Raw genomic sequence first — 14,063 nt, 5'->3', positions numbered from 1 at the left:
CTGTAGAGATGGCTCAGTGGTCAAGGCACTGTTCGCTCTTCTTGAGGACCCAGGGTCAGTCCCAGCATCCATACAGTGTCTGGCCACTATCTGTAACTGCGTTCTCAGATGATCCAGTGCCTCTTTCTGACCACCTGGCACGCATGTGATGCATAGACATGCACACAGGCAAAACATCCATACACATAAAATACATAAATTAACTTTAAAAATAAGATTGCCCTTCTGAGCCTTAGACAGTGGCCCATTGCCAGGCCTTCTTCTGATATATGCTCTGAGAAAAATCAGCAAGGAGATCACAAAATCTGTCTTCCAAACTGGGGACACTAAGGATGTAAAAGGGGACCAGTAGTCATATAGAGTTGCCTTGAAAGCCACCTGGACTGTAAGTGCTTGTTGCTATACAACAGAAAGTCTTATCAGCCACCGCAGGGTCAGGTGATATGGTGAGGATGACAGGCAGCATTGGCAAAATGGTAGCAAGTCTGCAGGTTGGATACTACATACCTAACGCAGTCCTCATACTGTGGGGGACTTCTCTATCTTTTAGATGGATAGCCAGGCACAGAGAATTAGTCAGTCATCTGGCCCAGAGCTAGGCTTTTGACATAGTCATTATAGCTAAGGATCATGCTTGATGTGTACACCAGCTGGGTCTTGTCTTCAGTTCCATTGCTGGACCAATGGATAAGAGCCTTAACCACCACTTGCTCCCCTAGGTGTATGATGTTCCTCCTTCTGTGAGCAAGGATGTGCCTGATGGCCCACTGCTGCGTGAGGAAACATACGATGTACCCCCTGCCTTCGCCAAGCCCAAGCCCTTTGATCCAACACGACACCCATTGATCCTGGCTGCGCCTCCTCCGGACTCCCCACCAGCTGAGGATGTGTATGACGTGCCACCCCCTGCTCCTGACCTCTATGACGTGCCCCCTGGTTTGCGGCGGCCTGGCCCTGGAACACTGTATGACGTGCCTCGAGAGCGGGTGCTCCCTCCCGAGGTGACTGATGGGAGTGTAATGGATGATGGTGTGTATGCTGTGCCCCCACCAGCCGAGCGAGAGGCCCCAACGGATGGCAAGCGCCTGTCGGCCTCTAGCACGGGCAGCACACGCAGCAGCCAATCCGCATCTTCTTTGGAGGTAGTGGTGCCAGGCCGGGAGCCCCTGGAGCTGGAGGTTGCTGTGGAATCCCTGGCTCGGCTGCAGCAGAGTGTAAGCACCACTGTAGCCCACCTTCTGGACCTGGTGGGCACTGCCAGTGGCCCCGGGGGCTGGCGTAGTACCTCTGAGCCTCAGGAGCCTCCTGTGCAGGACCTGAAAGCTGCAGTAGCAGCAGTTCATGGGGCAGTACATGAGCTCCTGGAGTTTGCCCGCAGTGCCGTGAGCAATGCCACCCACACTTCTGACCGTACCTTGCATGCCAAGCTTAGCCGGCAGTTACAGAAGATGGAGGATGTGTACCAGACACTGGTGGTCCATGGTCAGGTACTTGACAGTGGCCGGGGAGGTCCAGGATTCACTCTCGAGGACCTGGACCGCCTAGTGGCTTGCTCACGGGCTGTGCCCGAGGATGCCAAACAGCTAGCCTCCTTTTTGCATGGCAATGCCTCACTGCTTTTCAGACGGACCAAAGCCCCTGGCCCAGGGCCTGAGGGAAGCAGCTCCCTGCACCTCAACCCCACCGATAAAGCCAGCAGCATCCAATCACGCCCTCTACCCTCACCTCCAAAGTTCACCACCTCCCAGGACTCTCCAGACGGCCAGTATGAGAACAGTGAAGGGGGTTGGATGGAGGATTATGACTACGTTCATCTGCAGGTGGGTATTCACCCTTTCCAGTCTTAAGAGCTCTGATTCTGCCATTGTTGCAAGGACCCTGATATTCGGGTTCCAGGATTGGCCACTGGTGAAAACCTGTATCGTCCTGTTTCTGGACTGATAATCAACATGGCTGTGTCCTTGAGGATTGAAATGCTAACCAGGATGGCTCCAGAAACCTTTGGACATGGGCTTCTCTGGTGGCCATAGATTGACTCATTCTATGTACAGACATTCCAAGGAGGCAGACACTGGGTTGCAGGGGGAGTTAGACAAGGGCGGTAGGGAGGTGGGTAAGAGTGGACCTCTGAAAAGACACCTGCGTGCCATTTCAGTTGTGGGCAAAGGGCACAAATTGGATTTGATTTCTGGTATGGGAGCCATTCCAGGAGGGCCATGGTCTTGTGGAATGAGTGCATCCTATGCCAGTCTGCTTCCTTTAGAAGCCACCTGTTCCTGGGACTGGTGTACCTACACTGCCACCTGGTGGCTTTTCAGCCCTTGCACCTATGGGGCCTGCTGGTGCTTCTGTCCCAGAAGAGACTTCTCAGTCCAGGTTTTTTCTTTCCTCTAGGGGAAGGAGGAATTTGAAAAGACCCAGAAGGAACTGCTAGAAAAGGGCAACATCATGCGACAGGGAAAGGGCCAACTGGAGTTGCAGCAGGTGAGGCTTCCGTTCGTCATCTCTCACAGTGAGACCTACCAGGGGTAGAGCCCCGCTTGCCTCCTATCCAGCCAGTCACCGTTCTGCATCATGGCCATCACTGTCTTCTAGCTAGTTAAAGATATCAGTCTCACTGTGTTGCCTAGCCTCAATGAACGCCACCTGAACCCAACTAATCCTCCCACAGTACCCTCTTGAGTAGCTGGACCACAGCGTGCACCACCCACTCAGTCTGATCTGGCTCATTTGGAAGCTCTCATTTAGAGAGCTGAGGCTGTAGCAGTTGACGAGTGTGCTTGAGACATTACAGACACAGCAATAAAACACAAATGTAGTTAATGTCAGGAACGTGTACATCATAGAGAGCACAGAACACTGTAGGACTAGAAACACTGGCAGCCAGAGTCACAGAAGCTGAGACAAGCTGCTTCCCATTGGTCAGCTGCTCTCCACAAACTGTGCCTCTCAGTGCCTGCTGGAGATGACGCTTGTGAGCTGTCACACTCTTCAGTAATGTTGTTCTTAACTCCTTTTTATAAGATACATAACATCTATTATTGAATGCTTACATTGTATCCAGTTCTTACAAACAACAGTGCTGTGTTTAGCCACAGTTTTCTTCATATTTTGAATCATTTCTCAGAGTAAGAAAGTATTTCTGACAAATACTGAAGATGTTCAGTTTTGATTGTAAAGATAATAGCACAATGTAAACATGTGGAGAAGGCAAGGGATAGTTTACCCCGTCCTGAGCTGGGCTGCTCACTGTAGGGCTTATGCTTCACAGGTATGCTGGTAGAAGTAAATGAGCCATGTGTGAACTGCTGGGGGGTGTGGCACATAACAAGCGACAAGGAATGTGTGCTGATAAAATAAGCCAGGCACACTCCTGTAATCCCAGCAGAGGAGGCAGAGGCAAAAGGACCATAAGTTTGAGGCCAGCCAGGGTATGTGGCAAAATTCTCCTCCCTAATAATAGTTAAAATAACTAAACGTGTAGCCATGGAGTGCCGTGTTTGAAGAAGCTGGAGTGACAGTTTTCCTGTGCACTTCCAGCATGTCCTCAAGCAGTAAGTAAAGCTGCTGACACTGCTGCTTTGGTGAGCAGTGCTCACATGAGTACAGATGTTTGCACACGTCTGTCAGCTGAGAGTCTAACCTTGTCCTGTTTCCCACAGCTGAAACAGTTTGAGCGACTGGAGCAGGAGGTGTCTCGTCCCATAGACCATGACCTGGCCAACTGGACACCAGCCCAGCCCCTGGTGCCGGGGCGAACAGGGGGCCTGGGGCCTTCAGACCGACAGCTGCTGCTCTTCTACTTGGAGCAGTGTGAGGCCAATCTGACCACACTGACAGATGCAGTGGACGCCTTCTTCACTGCAGTGGCCACCAATCAGCCACCCAAGATCTTTGTGGCACACAGCAAGTTTGTCATTCTCAGTGCACACAAGCTTGTGTTCATTGGTGACACACTGTCACGGCAGGCAAAGGCAGCTGATGTGCGAAGCCAAGTGACCCACTACAGCAATCTGCTATGCGACCTCCTGCGTGGCATTGTGGCCACCACCAAGGTTGCTGCCTTGCAGTACCCATCCCCCTCAGCCGCCCAGGACATGGTAGACAGGGTCAAGGAGCTAGGCCACAGCACTCAGCAGTTCCGCCGTGTCCTGGGCCAGCTGGCTGCTGCCTGAGAGCAGAGGACCAGGAATGAGGCTGGGGAGTGGGCAGCGACGGTGTGAGCTGCCCAGGCATTGGTCTTGAAAGTGGAGATCCTGCAGGTTTGGGGACAGGTAACCCCAGCTCTGCCTTGGGCCTGGTGCCCTCAACTGTCCAGGGACTTGCACATATTTATATCAAGGCAGGATGTGGAATACCTCCTTAGAGAAGCTAAGGAGGTGAATAAGAGTGTACCATGGGTTAGGGATCACCGGGGTTGGGGCACGTGGGCCCCAATCCACAGGGCTCCCTGTGACAGGCAAGTACAGTGTGGTATACACCTCTGCATCAAGAAAAAACCCTAAAGAACTATTTTTCACTATTGATTTTTCCAATCATTTGACTAATAGTCTACATTTAATAAAATTTTAAAAATGAGACTACAGAAATGTTTGAGACTGCCTCTCGGTGGGAAGCTGGATGTGTTCTTGACCGTCAAAGTGACTAGAAGTAGTGAGTCTAGGAAAGGTAAAGTCCCTTCCCAGAAGGTGGATCCCTTCAGAATGAAATCAAGGCCCCAGGGACTTGTGTGGAAGGCAAGCAGCCAGCTGTGTGGCCAGGCCGTGTCCTTTGCTAAGGGGAGTACTTTATAGATTCAGGGCCTGAGGCCCAGAGCGGCAGGGTCCCTTCTGGGTCTTCTGTACCCCAAGCAGAACAAAACAACCTCACCTTCCAGTCTTTATCAAACTTGATAAAGCTCTCTAGTGAGAACTTTAGTCTGGGACACCCAAAGGGTCTTCCCTAAATTAAGCATGAACTTGGCCTCCAGGCTGGGAGAATTGGGACCTACAACAGGCCTTGACCTGGATGGTGGTTCTGGGAGTTATGGCAGCCTCTGGCCCAGAGGGAAGACTAGAGTGTATGCTTGGCACTCTGGTGGTCTCAGCTTTGAACACTGCATATGAATGTGGGCCTCAGTCTTCTTACCTATGTAAAGAAGGAGCTAGGACTAGGGACTGGAAGATCTGCCACCAAGGAGCTCCATTCCCATTGTGAGTACCTTAGCCTCCTACCCCATAGCTGCCCCAGAGCTCAGAAGCGAAGGTGCAAGTTCTTGTTTTTATTTGGATTTTACTCAGATGCAGAAATAAGGGTTCAATTTCTAGTACTTTCCAAATCTGGACATAACAGGCTGGAAAACAGTAGGGTGGGTGATGGTGCCCCAGGACAAGATGCCCACTATGAGCCTGCATAGAGGGGTACTTGTTTCCGAAGTCTCTGGGTTCCTCAGCAAAGGGGGGGGGGGTGTAGAATCTGGTAGAGTTGTACAGTTGCTTGGTTTTACTGGTTAGTCCGGTCTAGGTTCAGTGGTAACCCCTCTCTATAACATAAGGGACCTGGGCAACTGGTTTCCCTCTATGATCAGAAGGCTCACCCAGCTTTCCTCCTGAACAGAGGCTCCTCCCAGAAGTCGAAGCACCATGTCTTTTTGGTACACTGAGAAGGACCGAGGTTCAGTATACGAAGCTAGGGGAGCAGGAAGCCTGTGGTCCTTCTGGCCCAACAAAGTCTCAGCAGGTCAGAGAGTGGAGAGGACCAGAAGCTGCATCATGCAGGAGACCTGTGATTTTACCGTGATCCTCATGCTGGTGATCTCACTGCCCAGAGCGTGTAGGCAGGAGGGGTGTTAGACACACAGGGCAGATCTTGGTTTCAGAGGTGGAGGGAGTTGGGGTCACAGGTGTAGGTAGACCTTCTTCCTTCTACCAGCTCACTGAAAACAGCTCTGGGTCCTTAAGAACATCTGTGGAACAGCTGCTGTCAGGCAAGAGCTGGGTCTCAGGCAGAGCTGTCACTGGCCTTACCCTCCATTGGCAAGGAGCCTGGCACTGTGGCCACAAGCTATGGCCCTCTGAGGTGTATGGGTAGATGTCAGACATGCTTCTGCCAACGGAGGCAAACGGACACTGGAACTGCTTACCCAGCCAGAAGACTCCCAGCTGATGGCCAACAGTGGTGTCATACATTTCATCATAGTGCTTTGTGAATTTGAGGCCAATCTGGTCTACAGAGCACGTTCTAGGATAGCCAGGGGCTACACAGACAAACCTTATCTTGAAAGACATCTCTGGAGAGACGGCTCAGCAGTTATGAGCACTGACTGTTCTTCCAGAGGTCTTGAGTTCAATTCCCAGCAACCACGTGGTGGCTCACAACCATCTATAAAGGGATCCGATGCCCTCTTCTGGTGTGTCTGAAAACAGCAACAGTGTGCTCACATATATATCTTGGGGCTGGAGATATGACTCGGTGGTTAAAAGCACTGACTCCCTCTTTTAGATCTTCATATTTAAAAAGCCAAAAAACAAAACCCCCACAAATCCTTCCACTGAGACACAGGGCAGAACAATCCCACCTTTCAAGAACTAGAGACATGCCACTGGGGGCCCACAGGCCATACAGCAGGCTTCCTGGTTGGTTGCCATCTTTTGTGCAAAGCTTTCTCCGGGACCCTGTTATTAGTTTTTCTATTTGTATTTGTTTTCTGTTTTGTGTCTATTGCCCACTGGGGAGATGTGTAACCCAAGGTGGCCTCTAGCTCGGCCAAGGATGACCCTGAGCTCCATGTCCATCTGTTTGCTGTTTTTTTAAGATTAATTTTTAAGTATGTGTGGGTGTTGGCGTCTTCATGCAGGTATGGGCATCTGACTGCAGGTTCCTGAGGAGTCCAGAGGCTTGGGCTCCTTGGGGCTGTGAGTCCTTGAAAATGAGTGTTGGGAACTGAGCTGGGTCTGCTGGAAGAGCAGCAAGAGCTCTCAGCTACTGAACCATCTCTCAGTTTGGTGGAATTGGTTGGTTGGTTTTGGTTTGGATTGTTTAAATATATGTGTGTTTTACCTGGTATCCAGAGATGGGAAGAACAAAACTGGACCTCTGGAACTGGAATCACATGATGGTTTTTGACTACCTTATAGATGCTGGATCCTCTGCAAGAGCGCCAAGTGCTCTTAACCACAGGCCGTGTCTCCACAGACCCCATGTTTGGTAGGTTTTTAATTTAGAGGATTTTAAAGAGGTGGGAAATTACAATTCATGAATACCTTTGGAATTTAGGCCCCTAAACAAGACAGATCTCATCTTCTAACAAGCCCCTATAGGGACACAAGGCATTGTGGGTAGTGTTGCTTTAGGCTACTGTGGCACTTAACCTGTAGCAAGCTGTTGTGGGCAGGCTCAGCAGAGAGATGTTATGGTGGACAGCCTTGTGGGAACATGAGCATGCAAACAAGCCTTTTGGGACCAGGCTGGGCAGACCCGAATGGAGGATACCCAAGATCCTGGAAATGGCATAGAGATGAGGTGGCTTTGGTGTGGCTTTGGGGCAGCCACCATGATATACAGGGACACTAAACTTTTCTATCTGCATCATATTTGCCAATAACAAGACAGGCTTATTTGTTAATTTAGTTTGGAGATTCAGCCCAGGGATTCACACATACACACACACATGCACACACACACACACACCAGACCCACCCCAGCCCAAGACAGTTTATATAAATTTATTTCTGTGTGAATGTAAGCCCTGGAGAGGTCAAACGTGAGCTCCCTGCTCCCCAGAGCTGGGGTTACAGATTGTTCCTGAGTGCCGGGAACTGAACTGAGATCCTCCAGAAGAGCAGCCAATGCTTGTAGCCACTGAGCCAGCTCTTCATCCCTGTCAGCTTCTGATCAGAAGCAGCTCTCTGTGTAAATAGGCTTCACTTGGGGAACACAGAGCAAAGTGCTGTAGGCATCTGTGTGCAGCCCCTGTCCCCAAATACCCCTAACCACCTTACCTGGGTCACACAAGCCCACCCCACCTTTCAACCACCTCATCTGTCTCTCAGCACCCATACACTCCTGACAGAGGCACTGTCAGGTGCTTTGGCTGCCATGTGACCCTACAGAAGTGTGCTGGTGGGGTGAGCCACAGTTTGGCCTCTAAGTCTCCAGCAAACCATCCTTACTCTCCGTCTCCGTTTCTCTATCTGCACGTGAGGGAGGCAAGGTGACACCACTGGATAGGCATCTCTGGTGGGCTGCTGTTCTGCCTGCTACTGGGGGATGGCTTGTTCCCAGCCTGTGGTCTCTCAGACCCTTTTCCTTTTGCAGTTTTAACTTGAGTTAGATGCATCATTGCCTGACTCCCAAGGGATTGCAACCGCCTGTGGCAGGCCTCATTTGACCCCTGTGATCAGTAGTGACAAACCAGTCCTTGATGGAGTAGGTTCCCCTACAATAGGTAGACCCTGCTATTCCAGTGAGAAAGCAGGAAGTCATAAAAAAGTCTCAGCTGAACAGCACTCAACTCCAGATTATCCTCTACCTGCCCAGAACCCCTATCTTGTGCTCAAAGATAACTGCCAAGGCCAGGAACTAGGGGCAACATCCTCCCCAGTGATAATCCTTAAAGGCTGTCAGCATGTGGTTATAGATAATCACAGAGTATGACAGCCATGGACTGGGCAGCCAGTGAACATGTTCACAGCAGGCCAGAGCAAGGACTTGGGGGTTCCAGACCTGTGTAGCCTCCTAACATTTAAATATTTGGTCTCTACAATCTTAGCTCTGCTCAGAGAGCCCCTATGTGGGGGTAGGGGCAAGGGCTCAGGAGCTCCACAGTAGATAGCCTCTGTCCAGCTATGCACACAAGAGAAATGCCATCCTGTTAGAGCTAAGTCCTAGGACACACTGAGTATGTGTCAGGGGACAACTGGGACTCCTGCAGAGACAAATCAAGGAGGCCGTCTACATCCACAAAATTACAGTACTGACTGAGCATCAGACAGGAGGTGCTTGAAAGCAGTGAAGGGCTTTGTGGGTGGTTGAGTAGATGGACAAGATCAAGGCAAAAGAGGGACCAGGGTACGTCCACTTGAGTTTAAGACTCCCCTTGTAAACCAGGCGTGGTAGCACAGGCCTTTAAACCCAGCACTCGGGACACAGAGGCAGGTAGATCTCTTGAGTTTGAAGCTTGGTCTGCAGAGTGAGTTTCAGGACAGCCAGGGCTATGTAGAGAAACCCATATGAGATGGCCCATCTGGCTACCAGGATGTACTAGTACCCCACCAGGATAGGGTGGGGCTCTTTGAGCAAACAAGCCCTTACACTATTTCTTGTCCTCTCTACTCCCTGTTGCTGGGTATTTGGGCCACAGTAGGTAGGTGTGACCTAGGCCTCCCAGCTGTCTCTCAGCCTCTATTCACTAGAGCCGATAGCTGAGAACCACCTAGAGCAAGGTCACTATGGTGTGTGGTTGGGAGAGCTCCACCTGATGGCTTCCTGGGCTTTCCTGTCACAGCCTGCCTCCACATTCCCCCTTATCACAAGTTCTTGGTCTGATAAAGCCAGTGACTCTAGCACAGCTTGGGAAAGCCAGGGCCTGGAGACACCACTGTGGGGAAGAGTCACAGAGCCACAGATGTCAGAAGTCAGAACGGGCTAGTTCCCACATGCCTTCTCCCCAACCTGGGGCTCCCGAGCATTCCAGCAAGCAACAATCCTACTGCCTTGCTGGAGGAGGAGCCAGGCTAACCTGTACTCAGCTAGATCCCTCCCCGTGACACTCAATTTCATCATCTGTGTCCTTCCTTACTACCCTCTGGAGAAGTGGGAGTGGGGAATCAAGAAATAACCCTTTCGGACCCCCCCCCCCCACACACACAAACACAACTTGATCTGACCTTGTACAGTATAATCTAATCCAGTGAAGCTTGACGTTGAGGAACAGAGTGCAGCCTTGGAGGACCCCCAAACAGGAGGAGACGTTGACTCACACTCCATTGTTTGCGGAGGCTTCCTGAGAGCAAACATACTTGGCTCAGTTGGCTGCCAGGATCTGTGGCACCCAGGGCATGAGCACTTTGACGTGGGCACACATGTCAGGCATGAAGGTAGAGCTGGTGTCACTGCCCTAGGACATACTGCCCATAAGAGTGCAGGCTCCCTCGTTCAAGTAGATTAAGTGGCTACCAGAGGTGCACTGCAGGAAAAAGGGAAGGGGCTTCGATCTGGCCGTCAGGCAGCCTAGCCACTGAACATGACTCTGTTCCCGTGTGGTAGATGCCCCAGAAGTCAGGTGTACCTCCAGGACAACATCATATAACAGAAGTTCAATGGAGCCAGTTTGGCGGAAAGGAAGTGGGGCTGGTCATGGGGCCACTGGCAGAGGGGAAGACCTGGACATCTTCTGGAATCCTCCAGCCTAACCCTGTCCCTTAGCTAAGGTTATCAACAATCCAGCAGGACCCCTGGCTCCTGATTGTGTTGGGCAGGTAAGTCCAGGGAAAGCTGAGAAGGGCCTGCAGAAAGGCCTACTCAGTACCTCCATCATTTTCTCCGCCCAAGACCTAGCCAGAGATTTTTACCAGGGTGGGAGGGGAGAGGGTTTGGGAAGAGTCCAGGAGGCAGTACTGTGCAATGGGTTAAGGTACCACTGGCTCCTGTGTGGACCAGCTGATGTGTGACCAGGCTACCCCAGAACCCACAGTAAGTGGTAGACAGGACGGGTAGGGCAGCCTGCTGCAGCCTGGCCAAGGTCTTGAGGGGCAGTTATCCATCACTGAGTAGGACACAGAAGATACCCCATCTCAGAGAAAGGCATAGGAGTGGCCAGCTTCAAGCAGGATAGGGTCTCTGTGGAAAGTGAACATGCTGAATGTGGTATTCTGGAAACCTGCCAATAAGAATTAGAACCCCAGCTACGATCCTGGGACCAGTGGGCTGCCAGAAAGGAGGCTCCGAGCCTGGAAAGAGAATTCCAAGGCCAGTGTCAGGCACACTGCCCCATCTTTCAAGTCAGGGGCTTCTTTCTTCCTAGGCTTGCTCCCTATCCCTCAGTGAGCCCCTGCCTGTCCAGCAGCCTATCAGCATTAAGACTATTGCAGTCTTAAGAACCAGGAGGTTCTTCACATCTAAGTCCTAGTCAATTCCACAGTCACCATCATGTCAGATGTCCTAAACACTGAGGTACATGTGGATGAGGGTGAAAAATAGACCTATTCCCTCCTCCACCCCAAATGGAACAAAAATCAGCCTCATGGGAACCCAGGACTCACTTGACTCTGCACTGGGTAGCAGTGATCACCCAATCTGCTGTGATGAGAGAACCCCGCAGAAACAAACACCAGTGCTATCCTGGGGAGGAGAAAGAGGGGGCATCTCCTATCTTTGCAACATCCTTGGGTGAACAACACCCGAGAGCGTGCCCTCAGATTCCCAGAATCCCCCTCTCACCTGGAGAAGGGACACCTACCAGAACCAAGAGCCTGGGACGGCAGCCTCCCAGGTGACAATTCTCCACAGCCTGGGAGTCGGGGAAGGGACAAAGTTGACCTCAAGGACCTCTTGCTTCTTTTTCCCCCACCTCTTCCACTCCTGACCTTTCCCAGTATTTGGGGCCCATGAAGACTGATCCCTTGTCTTCAGTTCTCCCAGATGAGTATTGAGAGCCCAAGGGAGTCTGTTCTGAGTCTCCCCAGTGCCACCTCTAAAATGGGGGTGTCAGAGGATGAGTCTAGACTACACAACCACTGTGAGTCCAAGAATCGCCTCAGAACCTGGCAGCTGCAAGTTCCACTCTCTTCCCCAGACCCAGCTGGTCTGAGGTCTTCAGAAGAGGAAGCTTATGTTCTTAGGGATGACCCCAGGCTTTGCATTTGTGGGACAGAGAAGACAAGTTTGGAGGGACCGAAGATTCTCTTAATGCTTGGAGGTAAGCATTGGGTGCCGGTGGCTTGCCACATTTAGGGCCTTTGATATTTGTCACTTTAAATGTATGTGCTTTGGGGATGGAGACATGGATCTGTGGTTAAGAGCACTAGTTGCTCTTGCAGAGGTCCTAAGTTCAATTCCAACTAACCACACGGTGGCTCAGTGCCATCTATAATGGGATCTGATGCCCTCTTCTGGCACACGGATGGGCAGGAAGACAGTACACTCATATCCTCGTTTTTGTTTTTAACGTCTTTGCTTTGCTGCCTCGGTTGCTGACCCTGAGACTCTGCTGAGTCTGAGCTAGGCACCAATGGAATGCTGGTCCAAACCCTGGGCCTGCTACCCTCCTCACAATCAATGACTGGCCAGGGCTGAGGAGCTAGTAGGCGTCTGAGTCCTCATTCCAAGCACAGATCACATTGAGTTAACCCCCACGGTGAGCACCTTCTCAGAGGAGGAAGAGGGTGGGACTAGCAGCTGGGCCTGGGAGGGGGCATATGACTCAGAGCCCCCCCTTCAGCAGTCCCATTGTAGAGACAGCACTGGTGAGACTCGGGAGAACAGATTCCCTTAGGCTCTCAACCCCTTAGTGAGCAAAGACAGAGGGAATCAGCCTTCCTGCCTAGGTCATGTTAGGCAAAGGCAGTGCCCAAGAGGGCCTAACGGGAGAGGAGCCCCGGGCAGAGGCCATGATGCTGTAGACACAGATGTGTACTCTGCTTGCATGGGAGGCCATAACACCTTAGACATTGAGGTGAAAACCCCTTCTGTGGGCTTGCACCTGGGTCGACAGGATATTCCAAAGCAGGGCTGGCGTGGGAGCCTGGAATCATGACAGCTGTGGCCTACAGCTGACCCTGGGACCAAGGACAAAAGGCGGGGCTGAACATGAGTCTCCTAAAAGTTCTGTGATCCGAGCCCTAGCCTGGTCGCTTGTGATCTGGAGGACCTTGGACAAATGACTTAGTTGGTCTGTTTGTTCAGCCACCCCCCCTTCCCCGTGGCAAGCAGGTGCTGAGGGACACCCCTGTGACGTACCGTGTTGGGACATGGAAACTATTATCGGTTTTCCATACGGATTACCTAGCAGTTCCTTTTAATAGCAGTACAGAGAAGGTTCAAACCCTGCCCGGCTCTGAGAATCACCTTCATGAAACTGCATCGTGAATCATAATGTAAATATCTGATATGCATCCCCAAAGGAGACCAGAACCCACAGGTTGAGAACCACTGTGTTAGGATTACAGGCACGTCAGCAGGCTGTACCAAACATGTATGTTTTGCCAAACTTCTTGAGAGTTAGTCAGAGAGGGATATTACCAATTTTGTTTTTGTTTTCTCAGCAGAAAGGCTGGCCTCAAATGCATGTGCCTCATGCAGTCTCGTCTGGCATGATGGGACTTTTTCAGGCACACGCTACCATGCCTGGCTTCATAGATCATTTGTATTCATAGGTTGGGGGCAGCGCTGTGTGTGTGCTTGTGGCAGAGAACAAGACATGGGTACTTTATTGTGGCGGCACAAGTCGGATGCAGGAACAAGCTAATACAAGTGGGCATCCTGCCTGGTTGTTTGGGGTGGGGGTGTTGTATTGGACAATCTCTCGCCTAAGTCAGGAATAAGAAGACTGGGGTTGGTTTGAATAAGAATGGATCTCATGGGCTTGGAAAAGAGTTATGGCTAAACATCATCCAGATTTGATTTTCTGCCGCAAGCAGGCGGTGTTGCTATCGGAAGACTGCGTGAAAAATGTGATGGCAAATGTGTGATCTGTGATTCCTACGTGCGTCCCTGCTCCCTGGTTCACATATGTGATGAGTGTAACTGTGGATCTTACCAGGGCTGATGTGTGATCTGTGGAGGTCCCGGGGTCTCGGATGCCTACTATTGTAAAGAGTGCACCATTCAGGAGAAAGTTAGAGACGGTTGCCCAAAGATTGTAAGTTTGGGGAGCTCTAAGACAGACCTGTTCTATGAACGCAAAAAATACGGCTTTAAGAAGAGGTGATGGGAAGGTGGTTCCTTCCTCTCCCATCAAGATGCTGCAGCTGCCAGAGAAGACACCTACTACCACCAGAGAAAGGGAACAGAGCTCGGAGTGTCACCAGAGCAGCCTGCTAGTGCTAGTGTCCTGGCCCCGCCATCCCTTCTTTCCCTCCCTGTGT

The 14,063-nt window shown here is 51.3% G+C and overlaps 1 protein-coding gene and 1 pseudogene across 3 annotated transcripts in view; both read left to right on the top strand.

Annotated features, from left to right (window-relative positions):
* The window catches only part of BCAR1 (BCAR1 scaffold protein, Cas family member), a 32,693-nt gene extending 28,125 nt beyond the window's left edge, over positions 1–4,568 (top strand). For both annotated transcript variants that reach the window (XM_080936859.1, XM_080936860.1), the window contains exons 5-7: positions 720–1,820; positions 2,395–2,484; positions 3,663–4,568. In XM_080936859.1, coding sequence (XP_080792985.1) covers positions 720–1,820; positions 2,395–2,484; positions 3,663–4,175 — 1,704 coding nt within the window. In that variant the 3' untranslated portion in view covers positions 4,176–4,568. The remainder of the gene's footprint in view (positions 1–719; positions 1,821–2,394; positions 2,485–3,662) is intronic.
* A 9,006-nt stretch (positions 4,569–13,574) lies between these two features.
* LOC308436482 (PHD finger-like domain-containing protein 5A) lies at positions 13,575–13,906 on the top strand (annotated as a pseudogene). Its single transcript has one exon. The product of its transcript is annotated as a PHD finger-like domain-containing protein 5A (transcript).
* The last annotated feature ends 157 nt before the right edge of the window (positions 13,907–14,063 follow it).

Source organism: Micromys minutus, assembly GCF_963924665.1.
Source record: "Micromys minutus genome assembly, chromosome: 24".
Taxonomy (NCBI): domain Eukaryota; kingdom Metazoa; phylum Chordata; class Mammalia; order Rodentia; family Muridae; genus Micromys; species Micromys minutus.
Note: the sequence above shows the minus strand (reverse complement) of the source record. Positions and strands in the feature narration are given on the sequence as shown.